The sequence below is a fragment of the Callorhinus ursinus genome, unplaced genomic scaffold, assembly GCF_003265705.2.
Source record: "Callorhinus ursinus isolate GAN/ISIS: 27379988/994484 unplaced genomic scaffold, GSC_fseal_2.0 scaffold5, whole genome shotgun sequence".
In the NCBI taxonomy this organism is placed as follows: Eukaryota; Metazoa; Chordata; class Mammalia; order Carnivora; family Otariidae; genus Callorhinus; species Callorhinus ursinus.
The window spans coordinates 47,271,312-47,293,777 of record NW_027397067.1 but is presented as its reverse complement, the minus strand read 5'-3'; the positions used below and the strand labels follow the sequence as shown (position 1 = coordinate 47,293,777).

General features: G+C 40.1%; 1 protein-coding gene and 1 long non-coding RNA gene across 7 annotated transcripts in view; one reads left to right on the top strand and one right to left on the bottom strand.

Moving 5' to 3' along the window:
* LOC141372822 (uncharacterized) overlaps window positions 1-11,663 on the bottom strand; it is a 37,313-nt gene extending 25,650 nt beyond the window's left edge. For both annotated transcript variants that reach the window (XR_012378281.1, XR_012378282.1), the window contains exons 1-3: window positions 11,558-11,663; window positions 10,178-10,269; window positions 1,048-1,105 (exon numbers count right to left, since the gene is read on the bottom strand). This is a non-coding gene — a long non-coding RNA (uncharacterized lncRNA). The remainder of the gene's footprint in view (window positions 1-1,047; window positions 1,106-10,177; window positions 10,270-11,557) is intronic.
* The window catches only part of ZNF706 (zinc finger protein 706), a 46,958-nt gene extending 27,662 nt beyond the window's left edge, over window positions 1-19,296 (top strand). Inside the window, exons 1-5 of one of the 5 annotated variants that reach the window (XM_073893061.1) lie at window positions 11,770-12,103; window positions 12,523-12,692; window positions 14,682-14,818; window positions 16,727-16,834; window positions 17,536-19,296. In XM_073893061.1, coding sequence (XP_073749162.1) covers window positions 14,684-14,818; window positions 16,727-16,822 — 231 coding nt within the window. In that variant the 5' untranslated portion in view covers window positions 11,770-12,103; window positions 12,523-12,692; window positions 14,682-14,683 and the 3' untranslated portion in view covers window positions 16,823-16,834; window positions 17,536-19,296. Of the gene's footprint in view, window positions 1-11,031; window positions 11,322-11,768; window positions 12,104-12,170; window positions 12,693-14,681; window positions 14,819-16,726; window positions 16,835-17,535 lie in introns of those variants that run through there. The other 4 variants (XM_025870920.2, XM_025870922.2, XM_025870921.2 and 1 more) reach the window with 4 other exon arrangements.
* Window positions 19,297-22,466: the final 3,170 nt, after the last annotated feature.

The following is a 22,466-nucleotide window of genomic DNA, read 5'->3' as shown; positions in this document are numbered from 1 at the left end:
CCCTGTGGCTGGAGGCCCCCCAAATATTAAAACATCCTAAGATACAGGAAATAAAAACCATGATGAACCCAGTGACAGAAGTTTCAAACCAGTATTTCTTCTTTTGTGCTATTTTCCACTCATCCCTCAAACACTTGGTGCTTTCCTATAGTACACAGAAATTACATTTTCATTTTCTGTGTAAATAGTAAGCATCCTTGGTTTCAAATTTGCACTTGGATGGAGTTTGGGGTGATTTTTTTTTCTGCCTTTCATAAATAGAGTTCTTTTAAAAGACCGTGAAGTTCATGTTGAGTCATCAAGTCATAGAAGTTCAAGGACTAGAAGGGGTCTGGAAAGTCACTCAAATTAACTCTTTCATTTTATATCTAGGGAATCAGTCATTAAAAATTCTTCTGAGTCTTAATGGCTTAACTACTATTAAAATCAAACATAGAATATAATTACACATGTAATTAAAAGCATTAATAACCAAACTCAGCCAAAAAGTGGTTAAATTTCAGAGTGCAACTCAATGCTTTTTTCTTGTCTTCTCTCCTCCAAAGTCATGGTTCAAAGGGGAGACATGAGAAAAATGTCTCTGCAGATTGGCAGAAGTCAGGGAAAACGACAGGAGTCATTTTCAGGACAGATTTCTCCGTAGGGGATCAGCCTGCCATCACCGTGCAGTCAGCAGACTTCTGACAAAATCAAAACCATCAACTAGACCAAGAGAGCTTTACGGTTAAAATCAAGGCAAAGGCCCTCACCCACTAGACACCTGTATGAATTCCTGTCTGGGGAAGAGTGAAATACTGTTCTTGATTTTTGTTTTCTTTTGGTGTTTCCACCTGCTTAAGAGTAATGATGTAAAGGCAACAAGGATATGCACATTCAATTTGGGTACACTCTTCTCCCTAGCTCATTCAGCTGCCTGAGGGTCTAAAGACAAAGGATGGTATGCAGAGAACTAGAAAAATGGAATGGTGGAACCTGAGGCACGTCCTTACCTGGAATAAAAAGTAGAGACTAATGCAGGGAGATGCTAACAATACCTTATTATAATACCTGGAATTGTTCATCCATCTTTCAGAAGCACCGAGCACTGTGAAGACGTACATACTGCCTGGAAACAAACATGGTTCGAAAATTACTAGAAATACAAACCATTCCGTTCGTTGGGTTTTTGTTTTATCACAGGAATGCATGCTCACAGTTAAGACATCCTACTAGTCCTACAAGACTAGTTAGGAAAAACAGCAGTTTCCTGCCTGCCAAATTCTCTCTCTTCAGCCACAGCTATATACAATTCCTTTAGTCAGTTCTTTCAGTGTTTATCTCTACACCTCTAAGTAACATACTATGATTTCTTGAAAGTTTTCCCCAGTTTTAGGCATTATCTAGGGATTTCCCACTGTGGCAGGTGAGAACTTAGCTCTCTCTTTTCAGTGCTACTCCCACCCCCTTTGGCCCCATCATGCAGAGACTTATCACCCCCCATCCTCCCAAGTAAGTTATATTTGTAGTTACAATTGTGGTTAGGTCCATATTTACGTTATTACCACTATGTAAATGCTGTTACAGCACGCTCTGTGATGCTTAGGAGGACCGCTAACCTAGTATGGAGGAATCACTCAGGCATATAGTCATTCCACAAGTGTTTATGGGATGCCCATACCATGCCAAGCACTATGCTCAATGCCGGCTACACTGGGCTGACAAAAAGAGCTACAGCACTCACCGCTATGTTGTAGGACAGTCAGCCCGGTCTCTGGAACCAGACCGCCAGGCATCAAATCTTTTCCATTTACTAGTCGTGTAATCATGGGTAACTTACTTAACAATTTTGTACTCAGTTACCTAAGAATCACTGAGAGGATTAAATGAATGAAACTGTGTAAAGTACATTTAACAGTACCTGGTAGATAGTAGGCATTTTGTAAGTGTGACATATCATTGTTTTAGAAGTCAAACGGAAAGGGCACCTGGGTGGCTCAGTTGGTTAAGCAACTGCCTTTGGCTCAGGTCATGATCCCCGGGTCCTGGGATCAAGCCCCAACTTGGGCTCCCTGCTCAGTGGGGAGTCTGCGTCTCCCTTTCCCTCTGTGCATGCCCCCGCTCTCAAATAAATGAATAAAAGAAAAAAGCCGGGTACACCTGGGTGGTCTGGTTAAGCATCTGCCTTCAGTTCAGGTCATGATCCCAGGTTCCTGGCTCTCTAGTCAGCAGGGAGCCTGCTTCTCCCTCTCCCTCTCCCTGCCACTCTGTCTACTTGTGTGTGCTCTCTCTGTCAAGTAAATAAATAAAATCTTTAAAAAAAAATCAAATGGAAACGAGGAATGTACATATATACGTATACATTCCACAAACACATATATACACATCTACATATAATTGTATATGTATATACATGTGTTTATGTATATGATCTCTATATTTACAATAAACTACATAGCATGATAAGCACTAAGAATGAAAAGTACAGGGTGCTACAAGAGCACTAAACCAGGGGAATTCTTATTTATTTGTTTATTTATTAACACTTTAAATATATTCAGTTTATTGTATGTCAGCTATACCTCAACAAAGCTATTTTTCAAAACTAAGTACCTGAAGGTTTTTCTGCATTCATTAGCCACCCTTAAAGGAACAAATAATCTTGATGCTACCCATTTAAATACTGTTCTACATGCCACCCCTATTATAGCTTTCCTATTCTTCGCTATTAAATGCTTTTACTTCTATGAACATAGTAGATGGTATAAATTTTTCCCTTAGAATTGCCTTGCATTTTTTAAAATTTTTTTAGTAGAGTTGACACACAATGTTACATCAGTTTCAGATGTACAACATAGTGATTTGACAAGTTTATACATTATGCTACATTCAAGTTTATACATTATGCTATATTCACCACATGTGTAGCTACCATCTGTCACCATATCTTGCTATTACAGTATTATTGACTATATTCCCTATGGTGTGCTTTTATTCCCATAACTTATTCATTCCATAACTGGAAGCCTGTATCTCCCTCTCCCCTTCACCCATTTTGCACATCTCCCCATTCCCCCTCCCCTCTGGCGACCATCAGTTTATTTTGTATTTGCAGGTATGATTTTGCTTCTTGTTTATTCAGTTGTTTTTGTTTTAGATTCTACATATGAGGGAAATCATGTGGTATTTGTCTTTCTCAGCCTGAAGTATTTCACTTAGCATAATAGCATAATATCCTCTAGGTCTATCCATGTTGTCTCAAAAGCCATGATCTCCTCTGTTTTCATGGCTGTGTAATATTCCTGTGTGTGTGTACATCTTCCTTATCCATTTGTCTATCAATGGACACTTAGATCGCTTCCATATCTTAGCTATTGTAAATAATGTTGTAATAAACATAGTGATGCACATACCTTTTTGAATTAGTGTTTTTGTTTTCTTTGGGTAAATACCCAATAGAGGGTATTCATATACCCTTTTATTTATATACCTTTGTGTAAATACCCCATAGAGGATATATACAATACCCAATACTGGATCATAGGTAGTTCCATTTTTAAGTTTTTGAAGAACCGCCATACTGTTTTCCACAGTGGCTGCACCACTTTACATTCCCACCAACAGCGTACAAGGATTATTTTTTCTCCACACAGAGGAATCCTCATTTATTCTTATTTTTTTCAAAGATTCTTTATTTTTAAGTAATCTCTACACCCAACGTGGAGCTTGAACTTACAACCCTGAGATCAAGAGTCATATGCTCTACTGACTGAGCCAGCCAGGTGCCCCCAGAGGAATCCTCATTTAGATGGGAACTCAAGGTAGGAAGGCTTCTCTGAGAATGTGGTATTTCAGCTGGAATTTGAAGAGGGAATAGAAAGTAGCCATACTGGAAGGGAGAGCAGGCCCATACAAGAGAGGGAAGGGCACAGAGCAAGCAAGGCCCCATGGTAGGGAAGAGCTTGTCAGCTTGAGGAACTGAAAGACCACTGAGCTGGAGCACAGCAAGAGAAAAGAGTTTCAGGAGCCCAGACAAGGCTTGGTGTATCATGACAAGAACACTGGATCTCATTGTGTGTGCCATGAATGGCCAGGGAAGGGTTTTCAGCATGAAAGTACCCTGAGCAGATCTGCCTTTTTTTTTTTTTTTAAGGATTTTATTTATTTATTTTTGACAGAGAGAGAGAGACAACAAGAGAGGGAACACAAGCAAGGGGAGTGGGAGAGGGAAAAGCAGGCTTCCTGCTGAGCAGGGAGCCCAAAGTGGGGCTTGATCCCAGGACCCTGGGATCATGACCTGAGCCGAAGGCAGACGCTTAACCGACTGAGCCACCCAGGTGCCCCCAGATCTGCCTTTTTAAAAGATCATTATGATTGCCTAGAAGTAATTGTCCTAAAGGGGAAATGGAGAAGTTCTCCATTTCCTGGTAGGTTAATTGCTCCGGACAAACCATGTGAAAGATGATGACTTGGACTAGACCAGTGGCAGTGCAGATGGTGAAAACTGGGCAGAATCAATATATATTCTGGAATAGAGTCAACATGACTTGGCGATAGACTGGAAATGGGGGATAAAGGATGAGAAGTGTCAGAGCTAACAACAGGGTTTTGAAATGGTTATTCCAGGGGGTGGCAGTGCCTTAACTGAGGTGGGATGAACTGGATGGGAGGAGATTTGAGCATGGCAGTGGATAGGATATTGGACATTCCAGTTTTCGTTATTCAAAATCACTTTTTAAAAAATTTAACAGCTTTATTGAGATATAATTCACATAAAATACAAATCACTCATTTAAAGTGAACAATTCAGTGGTTTTCGGGATATTCGGAGTTGTGCAATCATCACCACAGTCAATTTTAAAACATTTTCATCATCCCAAAAGAAAGTCCATGCCCATTAACCAGGCACTCCCCATTTCCCTCCAATTCTCCCAGCCCTAGGCAACCATTAATCTACTTCATCTTTATAGACTTGCCAATTTTGGACATTTCATATAAATCAAATCATCATACAATTTGTGGTCGTTTGTGCCTAGTTTCTTTCACTTAGCATAATGTTTTCAAGATTTGTCCATGTTGTAGCATGTCTCAGTGCTTCATGCCTTTTTATGTCTGAATAATATTCTATTTTATGGATACACCCCTTTTATTTATCAACTCATCAGTTGATGAAAATTTGGGTTGTTTCTTCTTTTTGGGCTATTATGAATAGCCAAAATGCTGTTTGGAGCATTCATGTACAAGTTTTTGTGTGGATGTGTGTTTTCATTTCTCTTGGATATAGACTTAGGATAGGAATTCCTGGATCATATGGTAACTCTGTATTTAAACTTTTGAGGAACGGCCAGAATGTTTCCCAAAGAGGCTATACCATTTCACATTGCCACCAGCAAGTATGGGGGGGGGGGTCCATTTTCTCTACATCCACTCCAACACTTAATACCTGTCTTTTTAATTTTAGCTATCTTAGTAGGTGTGAAGTACTGTCTCAGTATTTTTATTTGCATTTCCCTGAGGGCTAATAATGGTGAGCATTTTTCTTTGTATGCATTGGCCATTTTTATGTCTTCTTTAAAGAAATATCTAGTCTAAATGGATTATTTCTTTTTTTTTCCTTCAGAGATGGGGGGAGGGGCAGAGGGAGAGGGAGAGAGAATCCTAAGCACGCTCCACACCCAGCACAGAGCCCAGCCCTAAGAGGAGCTCAATCCCACAGTCCTGAGATCATGACCTGGGTTGAAATCAAGAGTTGGACATATAACCAACTGAGCCACCAGGCACCCCTGGGTCACTTCTTTTGTCATGAATGCTTTTGGTATCATATCTAAGAAGGCTTTGCTTAACTCCAGGTCATGCAGATTTTTTTTTTTTTTAAAGATTTTATTTATTTATTTGAGAGAGAGAGAATGAGAGATAGAGAGCACGAGAGGGAAGAGGGTCAGAGGGAGAAGCAGACTCCCTGCTGAGCAGGGAGCCCGATGTGGGACTCGATCCCGGGACTCCAGGATCATGACCTGAGCCAAAGGCAGTCGCTTAACCAACTGAGCCACCCAGGTGCCCCTGGGTCATGCAGATTTATTCCTGTATTTTCTTCTAAGGATCTTATACTTTTAGCATCTACATTTAGGTCTGTGATCCATTTTGATTAATTTTTTTAAAAGGCATGAGCTAGGGATCCAATTTCATTCTTTTGCATGTGGATATCCATTGTTGCAACACCATTTGTCGAAAGGACTACTCCTTCCCTGTTGAATTTTCTTGGCATCTGTGTTAAAATCAATGTGAATATTTATTTACTTCTGGGTTCTCAGTTCTATCCCATTGATCTACATGTCTGTTCTTACGCCAGTACCACAGTCTTAATTACTATAGCTTTATAGCAAGTTTTGAAATTGGGAAGTGTAAGTCCTCCAACTTTGTTCCTCTTTTTAACATTGTTTTGGCTATTCTGGTGTAAGGAAAAAAAGTCTCCTCCTCCCTGGGTCTCCTCTACTCTCAAAACTTCACTACAACACTACTTCCCTTCTGACACCAGATATGTAGGTTTTCCAAACATCAAACAATTTTGCAACACCACCTAGCTGTTCTATAACTTACTGTCTACCTGGGGATAGCATCAGGTCCCACAGGTTAAGAGCTCAGTCCTTTAAGACTTCCCCTCATCCCTCTTCAGATGTCAGTAGCAAGTTCGGGTCATTACCTGTGCTTCTGATTAACCTGCTATAAATCACAGGTTCCCATGATCTCTTCCTTAGGTTTGATTAATTCGCTAGAACAGTTCACAAAACTCAAGAGAAACATTTGCTTATGTGTAAACTGTTATTGTAAAAGAAACTATAAAGGATGCACATGTGCAGCCTGATGAGGAGGAACATACGCCAAAGTTCAGAAGGGTCCCAAGAGCAGGAGCTTCTATCCCCATGGAACTGGGGTATGCCACCTTCCCAGCATGTGGAAGCTCATCAAATTTTGCTCAATAGTTTTTTTATAGAGCTTAATCTCCAGCCCCCTCCTCCTTGCCTCCCCAGAGGACATTTGGAAAGAGGTTGGTAGTTAAGGCTGAAAAGTTTTAATTCTCTAATCACCTGGTCTATCTGGTGAGGACTCCTATCCTGACACCATCTAGGGGCCCCACCCTAAGTTACCTTATTAGCATAAATTCAGGTATGCTCAAAAGGAGTTCCTTATGAATGACAAAAGACACTCCTATCATTCAGGAAGTTCCAAGGGTTTTAGGAGCTTTGTGCCCAGAATGGGGTCAAAGACCAAATATTTTCTTATTTTACCACATCTGGGTTCCTCGGAATTTCCAGGTGGTTTTCAGAATAAGCTTGTTGATTTATGCAAAAATGACAGCTGAGATTTTGATAGGGGAAGCACTGAATCTACAGATAAAATTGGGAAATATTGCCAGTTGTACAATATTAAATTTTTTGATCCATGAACATGGAATGTCTTTCAATTTATCTGGGTTTTCTTTAAATTCTTTCAACAATGTTTTGTAGCATTCAGAATATAAGTTTTGCACTTTTTTTGTAAATTTATTCCTAAGTATTTTATTCTTTTTGATGCTATTCTAATAAATTGCAATATTTTTAAAACTGATTTTAACATCTCTGAAATTGAGATGTAAGGTACAATTAAGGGTACCTTAGTATTATGCCACAGTTCAAGTGGCAATAATTTTTTTTATCTTGGTGGAGATAAATGTGACTTACAATCAATAGCTTCTTTGATTCAATACCATGTGGTATTAAATGTGAAATGTCTATAAAACATTAAAGTGGAAACGGAAAATAGGCATTTGGATATATCAATTTAGAAATCAGAAGAGAGGGCTGAACTAGTAGATAGATGTAGGGTCATCTGAAGTTCATTATTTAAAGCCACAAGAGTCAATGAAATTTCTTTGGGGAAACAGTGTAGAGAAAACAAGATATTCTAGGTTGCAGCCCTGAAAAATTGCAACAAGAAGTTGATTATAGGAATAAGAACTAGAAAAGGAAACATTTTTGTTTTGAGTTTATTGTTGTCATTATTGCTGTTATTATGCGTCACTAGATGGAAGGACCTATAAGGCCAGGATCTTGCCTCTTTTACACTCTAATGAACCTCTAAGCTAAGCACTTTACTGTATTTATTTATTTTTAAAGATTTCCTTTATTTATTTGATAGGGAGAGAATGAGAGAGAGCACGAGAGGAAAGAGGGTCAGAGGGAGAAGCAGACTCCCTGCTGAGCAGGGAGCCTGATGCAGGACTTGATCCCGGGACTCCAGGATCATAACCTGAGCCGAAGGCAGTCGCTTAACCAACTGAGCCACCCAGGCGCCCGCACTTTACTATATTTAGATATTAACCTACATGCCACAGATAAATTGGGGAAAGTGATTCAGAATAATCTGGTTATCTGAAAAATATATTGATTCAGCTCTTTAACCCCTGAAAATCAAACATGAATACAAAAAAATAAATCTTTCAGGTCTTCAGAGAAGCATTTTAATCTGATGTTGATTTTGGTTTGAAAACAGGCACATGCCTATTGCACATTAACCTAAAGTAATTGTCTAAAGGTAGACGAGAACGGGGGTGCCTGGGTGGCTCAGTCGTTAAGCGTCTGCCTTCGACTCAGGTCATGACGCCAGGGTCCTGGGATCGAGCCCCGCATCGGGCTCCCTGCTCGGCGGGAAGCCTGCTTCTCCCTCTCCCACTCCCCCTGCTTGTGTTCCCTCTCTCGCTGTCTCTCTCTGTCAAATAAATAAATAAAATCCTTAAAAAAAAAAAAAAGGTAGAAGAGAACCAATCGGTAGAAATACTGCAGCATTCACAATTAAAACCAGCAATGTGTATAAAAATCCTTCTAAGGCGTTCATATCCCATTTGCTGTCATATTTCTATAGAATAAGTAGGACACCAGCTGGTATTTATGCTAATTCATCCGCCTTTCATCTCAGATGCTGAATCTTATCCATTCCTTTTTTCCCTTTGTATTTCAAATGCCCTAACCAACATATAAAGTTATCATCATACCATATCCTCTAGGCAGCAGTTTTCAAACGGCAGATTTTGACCCCCAGAGGATGTTTGGAAAGGTATGGAGACATTTTTTGTTTGTCACAACTGGAGAGAGTTACTGACATCAAAAGGGTACAGGACAGAAATGTTGCCAAACATCCTACAATACCTAGGACAGGCCCCCATAACAACAAACGATCTAGCCCAAAGCGTCAGTAGTGCCAAGGTTGAGAAACTCTGCCAATGGAGATAAGTTTTTATATATATGAACTTTCCAGGGGCAAAGTCCTTAGTTTTGCCAAATTCTCAAAGGTGGTATAAGGCAGAATTTTAAGAAACACTGGCTTAAATGGATATTTTTACCATTTACCACTAGGCCTCGGTAACAAGAGGCATAGTAATATCACTTCACAGCAAAAATCACCTCTCCAGTTGACTTACCTCAGCCCACCAAATTTCTCTCTCCCTTTCCACTGCCCACACTGATTCATGGCTAGACAAACAGAGCTCGTTGGATTTCCTGTGTCTAGACTTTCTAAGTACCTCATACCCCTATTAGCCAGGTTAATACAGTTATTATGGTTATGGTGACTATTGGCTAAGCTAGAGTTTCATATGTCAAAAGTTTTTCTTTAGATACTTCCAGTTCATTTGGTCAATATCCATTTAATCAGTGCGTACAATGTTTAGCACACTGCTAGACACTGGAAATACAGTGATGAAAATGAGCTTGCAACTCAATACTGGAGAGATCAATGAAATTTAAACATATAATTTAAAACTGCAGTATGGGAGAGGTGTGAAAGGTAAACGAGGCTGAAATGAGGATAAGGAAAAGACTTAACAACCAGATCACTGTACGCCACCCAAATGCGACAAGCCACTAACTCCTTCCCAGTTATTCTAAACGACCCGCTAACTTGGGATGTATTATATTAAACTAGCTTCTCCTGGGCGCTGACAGGCAAGTGGGAGCGTGGACGCTATGGGCAAGGTGAGAACATCAAATGCAAAAGCTTCCCTTTTCCTTGTTACTGATAAATCTAATTAGAAACCAATGTGTGTGGTGGGGTAGGAGGGGCAGGAGAGAAACAGAATAAAGCCAATGTCTAAAATGTCATTTCCAGATAATCAGATTACAATCGCAATCGTTTTGGGTTTTGCTTTTTGTTTGTTTGTTTGTTTTACCTGAGCCGAAGGCAGACGCCCAACCACTGAGCCACCCAGGCGCCCCAATCGCAATCGTTCTTAATCACATATTGTAAGTTGGCGGTCATGGCCTGTAAATCAAGAGAGACCAGGAAAAAAAAAAAAAGTCAACTTAACCATTTCCCAAATGTTAGTAACTCTGTATATTGTCAGTATTCAGCTAAAACGGTCGGGGTAACCTAGCCAGCAACACTGAGACAGTCAGGCTGGAATCCTGAACTCACTAAAAACTCCAGATTGGTAAAAATAACCGGAGTTTCCATGAGAACGAGATTGGGGGTCGGCCGGTGAGAGAACAAAGGCTGCGCGGCCCTATCAGGGTCCACTGGGCCCGCTGGCCGCACTGGGAGCGAGGGCGGGGGCGGCGGTGGTGGTGCGTCCGTGTGCCGGGCTCCCCGGTGCCCCACGCCGCAGCGGCGCTGGTGCACCCCTCCGGGCCTGTCCCCGGGCCGCTGCATAGGAGGGCGCCCGCGAGGCGGGAGGCGAGGGAGAAGGGACGCGGGGGCCGAGGCCGGACCGCCGCCCTAGTGAGAAAGCCACCAAGCGACTTGTGAAACACGCCGCGGGCAGTCACCCAGCAGCACCGGGATCACGCGGCTCCCAGGACCGGCAGAAGCCGCCTAGATAGAGCACGCGGGTCGGGAGTGAGCGCCGGGGACAGAAGGCGACGTCCCCTGCAGTTCCCGTCTCACAGGGGCCGCCGTCGCCGCCAGGCCCCGCCCCTAGCGCTTATGTAATAGGGGCGCGCTGCCATTGGCCCGCGCGACCGGAAAGGGCGCAGGCGTGCGAGCAGGGGAGGAGTGCGGGAGGCGGCCGCAGCAGGAAGGCGCGTGGGCGGCGAGGAGCAGGAGGGCGCTGGGGCGACTGGGAGAGCTGCGCGGCGTGCGCGGGCACGAGCATAGTGGCCTCCCCCGAGGCTGAGGCGGCGGCGGGCGCGCGCGGCGGCGGCGGCGGCGGCGGAGGGTGCGAGGCGCGGGCTGTTGTGCTCTCCTCTTTCCCCTCCTTGGCGGGTGGAGGAGGCCGAGGCGGTGCTGGGCGCTCTCCCTCTTCCTCTCCCTCCGGCCACCTCCCCCGGCCCTCTCGCGCTGCGCGGTCTCTCCGACGCAAGACTGTCCCAGCCCGGGTGAGCGGCTGTGGGGGCGGCGCTGACGCCGCAGGACGTCCGGGACCCGGGGTGGGGGCCTGGCGGCGGGGTCGCCGCGGGTCGCGAGGGGCCGCCGGCCTCCCCGCCTCCCAGGTGGCGGCCGGGCCCGTCCTGTCCCGGCGCGGGCCGCGGGCAGGAGGGAGAGTTCGGGCGCCTGCCAGGCCCTGCAGGTGGCCGGGTTGCAGGCCGGCAGCGGCGCGGAGCGGTAACCTTACCCCTCGGCGACGGCAGCTGGTCGGTTTCTCGAGGCCCGGGCTCCCCGTGGCCGAAGGGGCCGGGTTTGGGGCAGCCAAAGCCTCCGGGAGGCGCGTCTCGGGCCGGGGTCTGTGAGCAGTGGCGGGTCGGTGGGGGCTGTGTGGCCGGGCCGAGGAAGGGGCTCCCCGACGCGGGAGAGGCCGGCTGGGAAGGCAGGTGGTCCGGGCTGCAGCTGGGGTCGGTCAAGTGTTGGGTGAAACAGATCTTACTCCTGGCGCTTTCCTCTTCCCTCCCCGAAAGGATGTAGTTAAAAAGCTAGGGTCAGGATGTTGATCACTGCCTGGGCCTCCTCGTTTCAGATGGAAAATAATCCTACTTCCTGGATCCCAAGGCTTTTCTTACTCAGTTGTTTTTGGTTTTAAGAGGGTCTTTGGGGGGCAATGCTTACTTGTTGCCTCCTGTAAGAGCTCTTCATTTTAGAACTCTTTATTCGTTCTACTTCCCTCTTTGCATCCCTCTCGGAAAACCACACTAAAGAAGAGTTAAATTAAAAACCTGCGTTTAAGGTATTTGTAAATGACTTGTTGGCCCTCAGTTTGTCGTGTGTAATTAAGAAGTTGTGCTTAAGATTTTGTAGAAAATTCGATTGGCTTGAGAGCAATTCCAAAGTTGAGCTGTCCAAAAGCAGGTGGCTTGTTCGTTTGCATTTCTGCTTTCAGAAAGGAAATCCATGCAGGGAGTTGTTAGAAGTTGGGGGCCTACCCCATGCGTTTAGACTGTTGATTCGATTTCCTTTACCGGGTGTTAAGTTTTGTTTTAAAAATAAGAATAAGCGACCACAGTCTATTATTAAAGCTTTTATGGTTTTGTTACTGTTAGATGACAATGGAAAATGGGTTAAATCTATCGTGTAATGTTATATTTTAGGAGAAGCCCTAAATGGAAAAGTTAAAAATAATGTTGTGCATCTCATTACATTGTACAGATCACTGCGTGCAAATGGTATCGAAGTAGTTAATATCTTGTAATTATCAAAGAAACTTCTGGAATTGGCATAAAACAATTGAGGTTACCCACAAAATCAGTGTTAGCATGCGTAGCAGACATTGTGTAGAAGAGCTCAGAAGCATGAGAGGACTAAACTATTCTAACAAGGTACTGATAAAAGATGTTATAAAATATTGGGATACGTACCTGTTATCATCCAAATCATACTTAAGTATCCAAATCTGTTTCTGTGGGAATAGGTTCCGTATGCTTGCCATAACATTTGTACTTAAATATACATTTAAAAAGAATCATACCATTTGGCTTGGGATTAATAAAGATTTGGCTTTATAAAAACTAAAATGGAAGTTTAATTTTCAAGGACTAAAACATCTGGTAATATTTACTATTATTTGGGAATATACTAGGCTAGCATACTAAGAATTTTTGTAGTTTGTTAAAGTATTCAACTGGCTTCTTAAAAAGCATTGATACTCTTCTGTTTTATTCTGTGTTAAATACTAGTGGGGAATTTGTCCAAGCAGTGTATTTATTTTGTCAGGACGCTTTTTCTTTTTGGGAGAGGCTCATATGTTTCTATAATAGGTTTTGACTTTATATCCATTAACTGATTAGGGTTCCAGTCAGAAAAAAGCCAGTCCTGTTTTCTGGTAAAGGTGATCTACATCCATATTATGTTCATATCCTGCAATGATTTAAAAGTTTAAAACTTAATTGCAGTTCTGGTCAAAGGTATATATAGGAATTCTACTTAGGACCCAGTTTCAATGTATTTAAAAAGCAGTTGGGGCCCATAGACTCTCTATGAGCTGGTTTAACTTGTGTTGTCTAATAGAAGACTTTAATTTTTTAAATTTTATTTTAATTCCAGTATAGTTTAACATACAATGTTATATTAGTTTCAGGTGTACAATATAGTGATTGAACAGTTCTCTACATACTCAGTGCTCATCCTGATAAGTGTACTCTTCAATCCCCACCCCCTATTTCACCCACCTCCCCTCTGGGAATCATCAGTTCTCTATAGTTAAGAGTCTGTTTTTTTGGTTTGAGAAGACTTTAATTTTAATGAAGAAGTAAAAGTAACTTTTTCAGTAACTTAATTATTTTTAATCCATTTAGCTTCATTTCAGACTATCAGTAAAAAGTGGTACTTTTCATTTTTGTAAAGGTATCTTTACCTTTTTTACAAGATTTGTTCTCTCAACTGAAAACTAATTTAATTTTATTTGTTAATTTCTTCAGCAATCCTGCAAAGACCAATTTTTTAGGAAGATTTAGGATAGCACAGTAGTTTTATGGAACCTGAGCATTTAAGAGAACATTTTCCATTGCTCTTAGGATCTCCTTCAGAAGCTTTAGATGACAGCCCTTATTTCTCTTAAAGTTGTAAAAATCTTAATTCACAACAGTGAGTACTGGAAAGGGAAAGTACCTTTGCAAAGTGATCAAGCAAATGCTTGGGGAAAGGCACTAAGCTTTTCTGGTATATTTTTGAAGATTATATATAGCAGAGTGCACAAATCTCAGGGGTACAGCTTGATGAATTTTTTAAAAGTGAGCACACCTGTATAAGCATTACCCAGATCAAGATATAGAACATATCACCACCCCATAAATCCTCATGCCCTTTTTTCCCCAGTCACTACCTCCTAGATTAGCTTTGCCTGTTTTAAATTTTATACAACCTATATATCTGGCTTCTTTCCCTTAACATTGGATACAACCATGTTGTTACTTGTAACAATAGTTTCTTTTTGAATGCAGCATAGTGGTCCATTGTATAAATCTACCACAAGTTATGTATCCATTTTACTAGTAACTGGCATTTGGATTGGTTCCAGTTTTGGAAACAGGTGCTCTGAACTTTCTTGTACTGTCTTTGGATGTATACGTACATTTGTATTTCTGTTAGATATATACTGAGAGTGGAATTGTAGGTTATATAGTAGACAACTACCAGATTCCCACAGTGGTTGTACTAATTTATTCTCTAGTAGCATTGTATGCAAGAATTTGAAAACCTACACATTTTGATAGACACCTTATAAAACTTAAGTCTTCAACTCTTGAGAGCGTTACCATACTTAGGTTACTCTGTATTGATCACTCTAATGCCTCAACTTCTGTTTTTAGATATGGCTCGTGGACAGCAGAAGATTCAGTCTCAGCAGAAAAATGCCAAAAAGCAAGCTGGACAAAAGAAGAAACAAGGGCATGACCAAAAGGCTGCTGCCAAAGCTGCCTTAATATATACCTGCACTGTTTGTAGGGTAAGGGGAATTGAAAGACATAGTTTTCCTGTGGATAATTCTTTCCTTAGACATTGGTTTATATAGGTTACAATTTTGCAACTATGGCAAAATAGTAGATAGGCGAGCTGGTTATTTTAGGTGTCCATCTTCAGTTGTCTATTCAACAAAAATTTTGTGAATGGCTCCTATGGCCAGGCATAGTTCTCTAGGTGTCAGGGAAAGGGAGTGAACAAAGCAAAGTCCCTTTCCTCATTTAGAAAAAAGGTGTCTTCTTCAGGGCAGATACTGCACTTTGAACTTTGTAAGGAAATCAGATCTACATTCTTGGTTTACAGGTATGCAGGATATAAGTGATACTGGTTATGAGTTGACTTTTTTCTTCACTAAATTCGTAGTGGGATGTCTGTAAAACTATATGGAGTATATTTACATTGAGGGCTTTTCCTAGAACTGATGTGTTTTGTTAGATTTGAAGAATAGCCGTAACTACTACTATTGAGTGCTTATCAGGTGTTTTACATGTATGAGCCCATTAATCCACACAACCCACCCTGAGATAAAGGACTTTTGTTTGTTATTCCCATTTTACAAAAGAGTAAACTGAGTCATGGGGATTAAATAACTTGTGCAAGGTGCCCCAGTTAGTACAGAGAAGAGCGGGGATCTGAACCCCGGGCAGTCAAGTTCCAGAGCCCACCTCTGCCTTTCATACCACATTGCCTTTCAAGGAAGTTTTTCTTCGGGCGCCTGAGTGGCTCAGTCGGTTAAGTGTCTGCCTTCTGCTCAGGTCATGATCTCGGGGTCCTGGGATTGAGCCCTGTTTTGGGCTCCCTGCTCAGCGGGGAGTCTGCCTCTCCCTCTGCCCCCCACACCCCGCTTGTGCTCTCTTGCTCGCTCGCTCTCTCAAATAAAATCTAAAAAAAAAAGTTTCTCTTAAATTCCAAGCCAGAGTCTCTTTCTTGCTTTTTTGTTTAAGCTCAGCACCCTTGAAGTTAGTGAATAGAAGTCCCAAAGGAAAAAATACATAGTGAGGTTGGTCAAATACATATGCATGTATATATACCATATGTATAAATAATGTGTTTTTTTTCCAAAGCCCTACACCTGGGTAGGGTTTGTAGGAAAGGATCTCAGTAAGACAAGTTCATCATGTGAAGGCATTACTGATGAAATAGAAGTTCCTGACTACATAAAAGGTCTCATTAAGAGAGGAAATCTATTACATTAAATATCTTGTTCATACTGAGCTTTGATACATTCAAAGTAATGAAATCGAGCAACTTTAGATTCTGTTTGGAAAGAGGCAGGGTAAAAGTAAATTTCATTAAATTACTGATGAAGAAATACTTTGACCTAAAAGTACTAGAGCGGTTCACCTATTTAAAAACTCAGAACGGAACAGCAAACGCTTTTATTTCATGTTTTGTGTAATCGAATGGGCAAAAGAATAAATAATTGAAGGTCCTTGCCTACGGAAGTTGGTATAATGTAGCATTTGAGAACTGAAGTACTAGTACTAGGTTAAAAGAGGTCTTGGGCAAATTACACTCTAGGTTTTAGTTTCCTTATCCTGTGAAATGAGGAAGGATAGTAGGAACTAATTTAGGATTACTGTAGGAAGGTTCTGTGAGAATTCAGGTAACCTGCTTAGCATAACATGTTAAGTAAATGTTATCTGTTTGCTGTTAATCGAACAAGCAGAATACTTCATTCTATGTGACCCACCCTTTTCTTTGTGTGTGAAATATGGTGATATATTAGGAATCTCTTTGTTGCAAGGTCCTTTTTCATCTGCCAGCCACTAGTTGCAGGAACTTGAAAGTGTTTTGAGATAATTGTCTACCCTGAGCAGGCTCGGGATTTGAAAAGTTAACGCATTTTTATTTCATGAATAAAGTCTCTTTTTTCCACATTTTTTTAAATTAGACACAAATGCCAGACCCTAAGACCTTCAAGCAGCACTTTGAAAGCAAGCATCCTAAGACTCCACTTCCTCCAGAATTGGCTGATGTTCAGGCATAAAGTTGTTTACAGGTAATTGACCTTTTGTCTTTTCCCTTGTTAATGTCAAGGTTGTACACAAGACCAAAATTATCTTCTGTGACTGTGAAATTAATGTGTACTTTCCAGCTGAGATTTTATTGCTTCCCCTTTTTAAGTTAATATTTCCCTTTACAGTTGTTAAAAGCCCATTTTCCCAAACCAGATCATCTCAATGCCTTTGAAACACCCAAGTTTTTACTACTGTAGCCCAAAATGGGGGGATGAGGTGATGCTGGCCAACTCTGGTCCAAGAATGGAAGAGACTTACCAGCTTAAAGAAAATAACTATTACAAAGGCATTTGAGGGTCTTGCTTCCAGAAGTGGTGCAGAGCAGTGTTCCTGAGTGCCTTGGTGCAGGTATTTTACTTCCGGTGTCTGACAGAGCTTCTGAGTGCGTTAGGACACATGGTGAATGGAGGCACACGCTGTGTAAACTTGAGAGTTGCTTGAAAATAATTGTGTGGTTGGTTTTCTGTTTTTTGTTTTCTCTAAGGTGGTGATGGTGTGAGATAATTATTTCTTTTTAAAGTAAATTCATCAAAGATTTGTTGTTTATAAAATCATTGACAGATCTGTCAGACTAACTTGATAGCTTATACATGTGGTGCATTTTTCTTAGACATTTGAAATGCATATAAGTTGTATTTGTGCAATGCTTACATTCACTGCAAATTTCATTTATGTCTTATAGGTGAATTCATGACACCTTTGACTCTTCTGTCTCAGAACTTAGGTAACAAACCTGCAGCTGCTTTTCTAACAAACTGTTGATCAGCAAAAATAAAGGGGCTACAGAAACACTCATTTTTATGCTGTTCCCTTTTGGGCTTCATGCAAAGACAATTCTGTGTAAATGTACAGTTGACTCTGATTTGGAAATCTGAAAATCAGTCCATCCTTGTTATAAAAAATTTTTTTACAATTGTAATTATATTGATGTTCATATTGTGTAAAATAACTCATTTAATAAAGTAGTACTTTGATTTTACAACATCACAGGATAAATGGTTTTAGAAATTCTGTTCTAACTTTCCACATTATTTGCCTTATGAAAATCTAATGAATTCGTCAACTAGAATTGCAGGCGCAATTCTTATCTCCCTCTCTCAGTTCAGTGGCAGGTTCATTAGCTAAACTAGAACAGACTCATTCATACAGTTTTATTGGCAGCTGTTGATCTAGGTGAAGAATGACTTACCTGCTGCCTTAGTATATTACCATCATGTGTCATTTACCCCTCTGAGTGTTTCCTGTGTTTGAGGTTGGAATATTTCAACTTGCCATATGACCTGGCCATAGCTGCCAGCCAGGATTACCCTGTCGATGACTGATAAATTCCTAATGCGTTGGATTTTCAGTGAGCCCTTCTGAAAGATTAGGTTCTGAAGTGTATGCCATAAACGAAATCAGTAAGGCTGTCATTGAATGAAAAATTTGATGGATCATATGCGAACTGGTAAAGCTCTATCTTACATAAATTATACCAGATTCTTTCAAAATTCAAAGTTCATTAATTGGAAGTCAAAACTCAATTTTTGAAGGACTTTTTGGAAGTTACTAATGTTTTGGCCAATTTTATGAATGGATTTTCATTAACAGGAAGGTTGGAATGACTTGCCACTGGGTTAATGCCCAGAACCTTCTCCCTCCTTTCCTTTGTAAGTGAATAGTTGATTTTAGGAGTTTACTTTGTGCTGGTTCCTAAAATCAAAGACTGTACAATATGACTTCTGTCTGAACTAGAAAAGGATTAAAATAGGCCAATCTCCACATTCTTTTGGCTCTGAGGATGGGGAAATGGGTTAGTTCAGATGGATGCGGTAAATCCTATCTAGTTAAGGAAGATTAATTTTAGGGTTCTTCTGATTTGCTTTTGTCAACTATTAACCTTACTAGTGAAACTGCTGTAACTCTGTTTAAATTTTAAAGTTAATATAATAGGAAGAACACTCAGCTATTTCCTGGTAATTGCTTAGAGCCACAAATCTGATCCTGTGGATTACAAAATGCATTCCCTCTTTCTGCTGTAATTCATCACTGCATTTGTTTTGTGGCTATGCATATTCTGCCCACCTTGTTTGACTTCACTGTAAGTTTTAAGTAAGATATTTACAAGGAAAAGCTTCAGTGGCGATAGTTTCTTAGCAACTTCTATTACATTCTTTCTTTAAAATAGTCATTTTTTCATGTATTTAATTTCCTAAGTTTCAGATTTAATATCTGTTATTTCCTAATATGTTGGTACCAGAACATTAGAATTTGCCTGATTGCTTGTGGTGGGTATTATTAAAGTTCTGGTTAAATTACAATTTAAAGGTTTTTAAAAGAGTTTTGACCATATGTATGTTTACATTTAGTAACAAATCATTTAAAAACCATTCACAAGTTTTGGTTAATTTTTTTTTTCATTTTTACTGACTGTAATTCAGAATAAAAGCTTTTTGTTCTTGTATTTAACCCTTTTTTATAAGCAGCTGAAGACACCATATTTAACTTTATATCTCAGTGATAGGAAACTAGCTGCATTGATCTTGCATAAGACGTTAATTCTCATATTTCGTATAAGGATTATTAGTACAATCCCTTTTTATTATGTTGAGTTAAATTTGCCCTAAGGGAAAAACTACAATTCTTAAGCATCCTCATTATTAAATTTGAAGATTCTTTAACAGATCACAGCAAAGTTCATTATAAAACTGTTATGGTGTCTTCAAAGACTATAAAATCTGAGACACTGAGAGAGAATTGGTCCGTTTGTATTCTGTATTTCCATTAATTGCCAAAAGGAATGGGGTTAAGATTACATTTGTTTCCATTCTAATTCCTATGGATCTGCATCCCCATGTTTAACTGACATACTGGGGGCTCAGTTGTGTGCTGTAATGTCTTATTAAAGAAGATATTAAAGAAAACTAAACTAGTCTAATTTCTTCTACATTTTAGGAGGTTTTTATATTGCCTCTTCCCTTTTTTTTTTTTTTTTAATTTCTCAACTCAAGAGTTGTTTCTTGAGTGTAGAGCTCAGTCGTCTAAGGGCAGCAAGAGATTTTTCATTTCTCATTGTTTTTCCTGCAGTTGGTCTATTTTAGGGATATAGAATACTTAAGAGTGAAAGGGAAAAGGTTGTCATTCTGAAACCTTCCTGTAGTGTAAGTTATTGGAAGGGGGAAGTAATTGGCTATTAATATAAAAAAAAATACTAAAATGAAAAATGCTTAGGTCAATAAACTGAACGAGATAACACTTTGGTTTTATATTAAGGCTACTGCAGAGCCAGTTAATCACATCGGAGTTCAAACCTGAGATATGTGTAGAATGAGTATAGTAGAAAAGACTCTTGTTTTTCATTCTTATTAGTATGTGGAATACACGGCATCTGCTTTAAATTGTAGTTAATATCAAGGCCTTTTACAGTGATAGTTGCACCAAACTGTAACTGAAATACTGTATTTAAACTACTGAATCTGAATGACTTTATTTGTGCTAGATTTTTCATTTTGGGGGAGGTTTTGGTTTGATTTTGGTCAGACACATATTTTTCGTGTGTATAGAAATGAAGATCAACACTAGGGGGTTGTGTTTACTGTGACCGTACAGTCTGAAATCTTTCAGCCTAGCCAGATTTTATGTGTTGTAAATGTTTCAGAAAAATCTAAAGCCCTTCCTATGTGTAGATTTAATAAAACATCTGCATACTTTATTGAGAAAATAGATGTTTTATTAATAAGAGTTCAACCTGTCATTGTGGATTACCATATTGAACTGAAAATTAAATGTCCTCTCTCACTTATGTATTTATTTTGAGAGAGTGAGAGAGTGCCAGCAAGGTGGGGGGTAGTGGGAGGGACAGAGGGGGAGAGAGAATTTTAAGCAGGCTCCATGCCCAGCACAGAGCCTGAAGCTGGGCTTAATCTCACCACCCTTGAGATGACCTGAGCCAAAATCAAGAGTCAGATGCTTAACCGATTGAGCAACCCAGGTGCCCAAAAATGTCTTCTATTTTAAATGTTCTTTGGGTAAGCTGTTTACTGAGTTACCAGCTTTTTGGAGTTTGTTTATAATTTTTTATTTTGGACAGTCATTCTCTAGTCCCAATTTTTTGTACATAGTATAGCTCCAAATTTAAAATCTGCACATACGGAGCCAGACTTCAGTCATTTATTTGTATCCATATGGGCATATCTACAATGTGAAGTGATTATGTTAAAATCATACTACTTTCTAATCATTTTTTTATGTATACACCATTGTTTCTATACATGATATCATTAATAGCTTAGATTTTTGTAGACCAAATAAGTACCTCACTTTATCACTGTCTTCTGTCTTGTAAAATTCTGAATGTGACTTGCATTTTGGATTCTATATTATTAAAATTTTAATTAGTAGGAAGTAGGCCAACATAGTATTTCTTCTATAACAATGTAACAGTGTTTTTCAAAATTAGGTCCGTAGTTAAGGGTGACCATACATCCTGGTTTGCCAAAGACAGTCTTGGTTTAAATATTAATTTAGTATTAAATATCAGACTTACACTAGATATTGAGGTGTTTCATTATAAATCTTAATATTGCCTCCTTTTAATCACACATGTCAACCAGTTCATAGGTCACTTTTGTCAAACAACCGGGGTGCTTTTTCAAAATGTACATTTTTTTTTTTTTTTTAAACCCTATGGTACCCAGAAATTCTTACTCCTAAATGAGAACGTGTGATACTGGCAAGGTTTGCCCTTTAAAGGCCTTCCATCTATTTTTATTCAGGGTTTTGTTTTTTTTTTTTTTCCCTACTGAGACTTAAATATCTGGTCAGATGAACTAGATTCCAAAACCTTGAAACGCCTTTATTCACAGGCATTCATATAAATTTAATACTGTTTGTACTGGGTTCAGACTTTTATTTCCTGATCATCTTTTCATCCAAAGGACTTATGGGAAATGGCCAGTTGGGATTAGAGGTACGGCTGCTTAGTACAGAACACTAATCCTGAGGAAGGGAGGGAGATCTGCTGCCCTGGCTGCAGGTTAGACATCCTCTGGGCTAATGGCAGTGAACACTTAGGACAAATCTTGTGATTTTGATACAGGATGCTTTACATATTATTTAATCTGGATCTCTGTAAGTTTCTTTTTTATAAACTTAGTTTTGTGGGGTTTTTTTTAAAGATTTTATTTATTTTGAGAGAGAGAGAGAGAGCACAAGCAGGGGGGAGGGGCAAAGGGAGAAGAAGTAGACTCCCCACTTGCAGGGAGCCCCACGTGGAGCCCGATCCCAGGAATCTGGGATCATGACCTGAGTTGAAGGCAGACACTTAGCCTACTGAGCCACCCATGTGCCCCTAAACTCTTTAATTTTTTAGTACCTCTGGATTTACAGAGACGTTATAAAGGTGTAGTATAAGATTCAGCTTACCCTAGTGTTAATAATCGTGTATTACTGTGGTGTATTTATCACAACTAAGAAACCAGCAGTGGTATATTACCATTTATATCAGCATAACCAGTTTGTCTATTAATGTCTTTTTCTGTTCCACGATCTAGTCCCGAATGCCACATTGACTTAGTTGTCATCTCTCCTTGGTCTTTTGTGGTCTTTGGTGGAGTCTCGGTCTCCTTGTTTTTC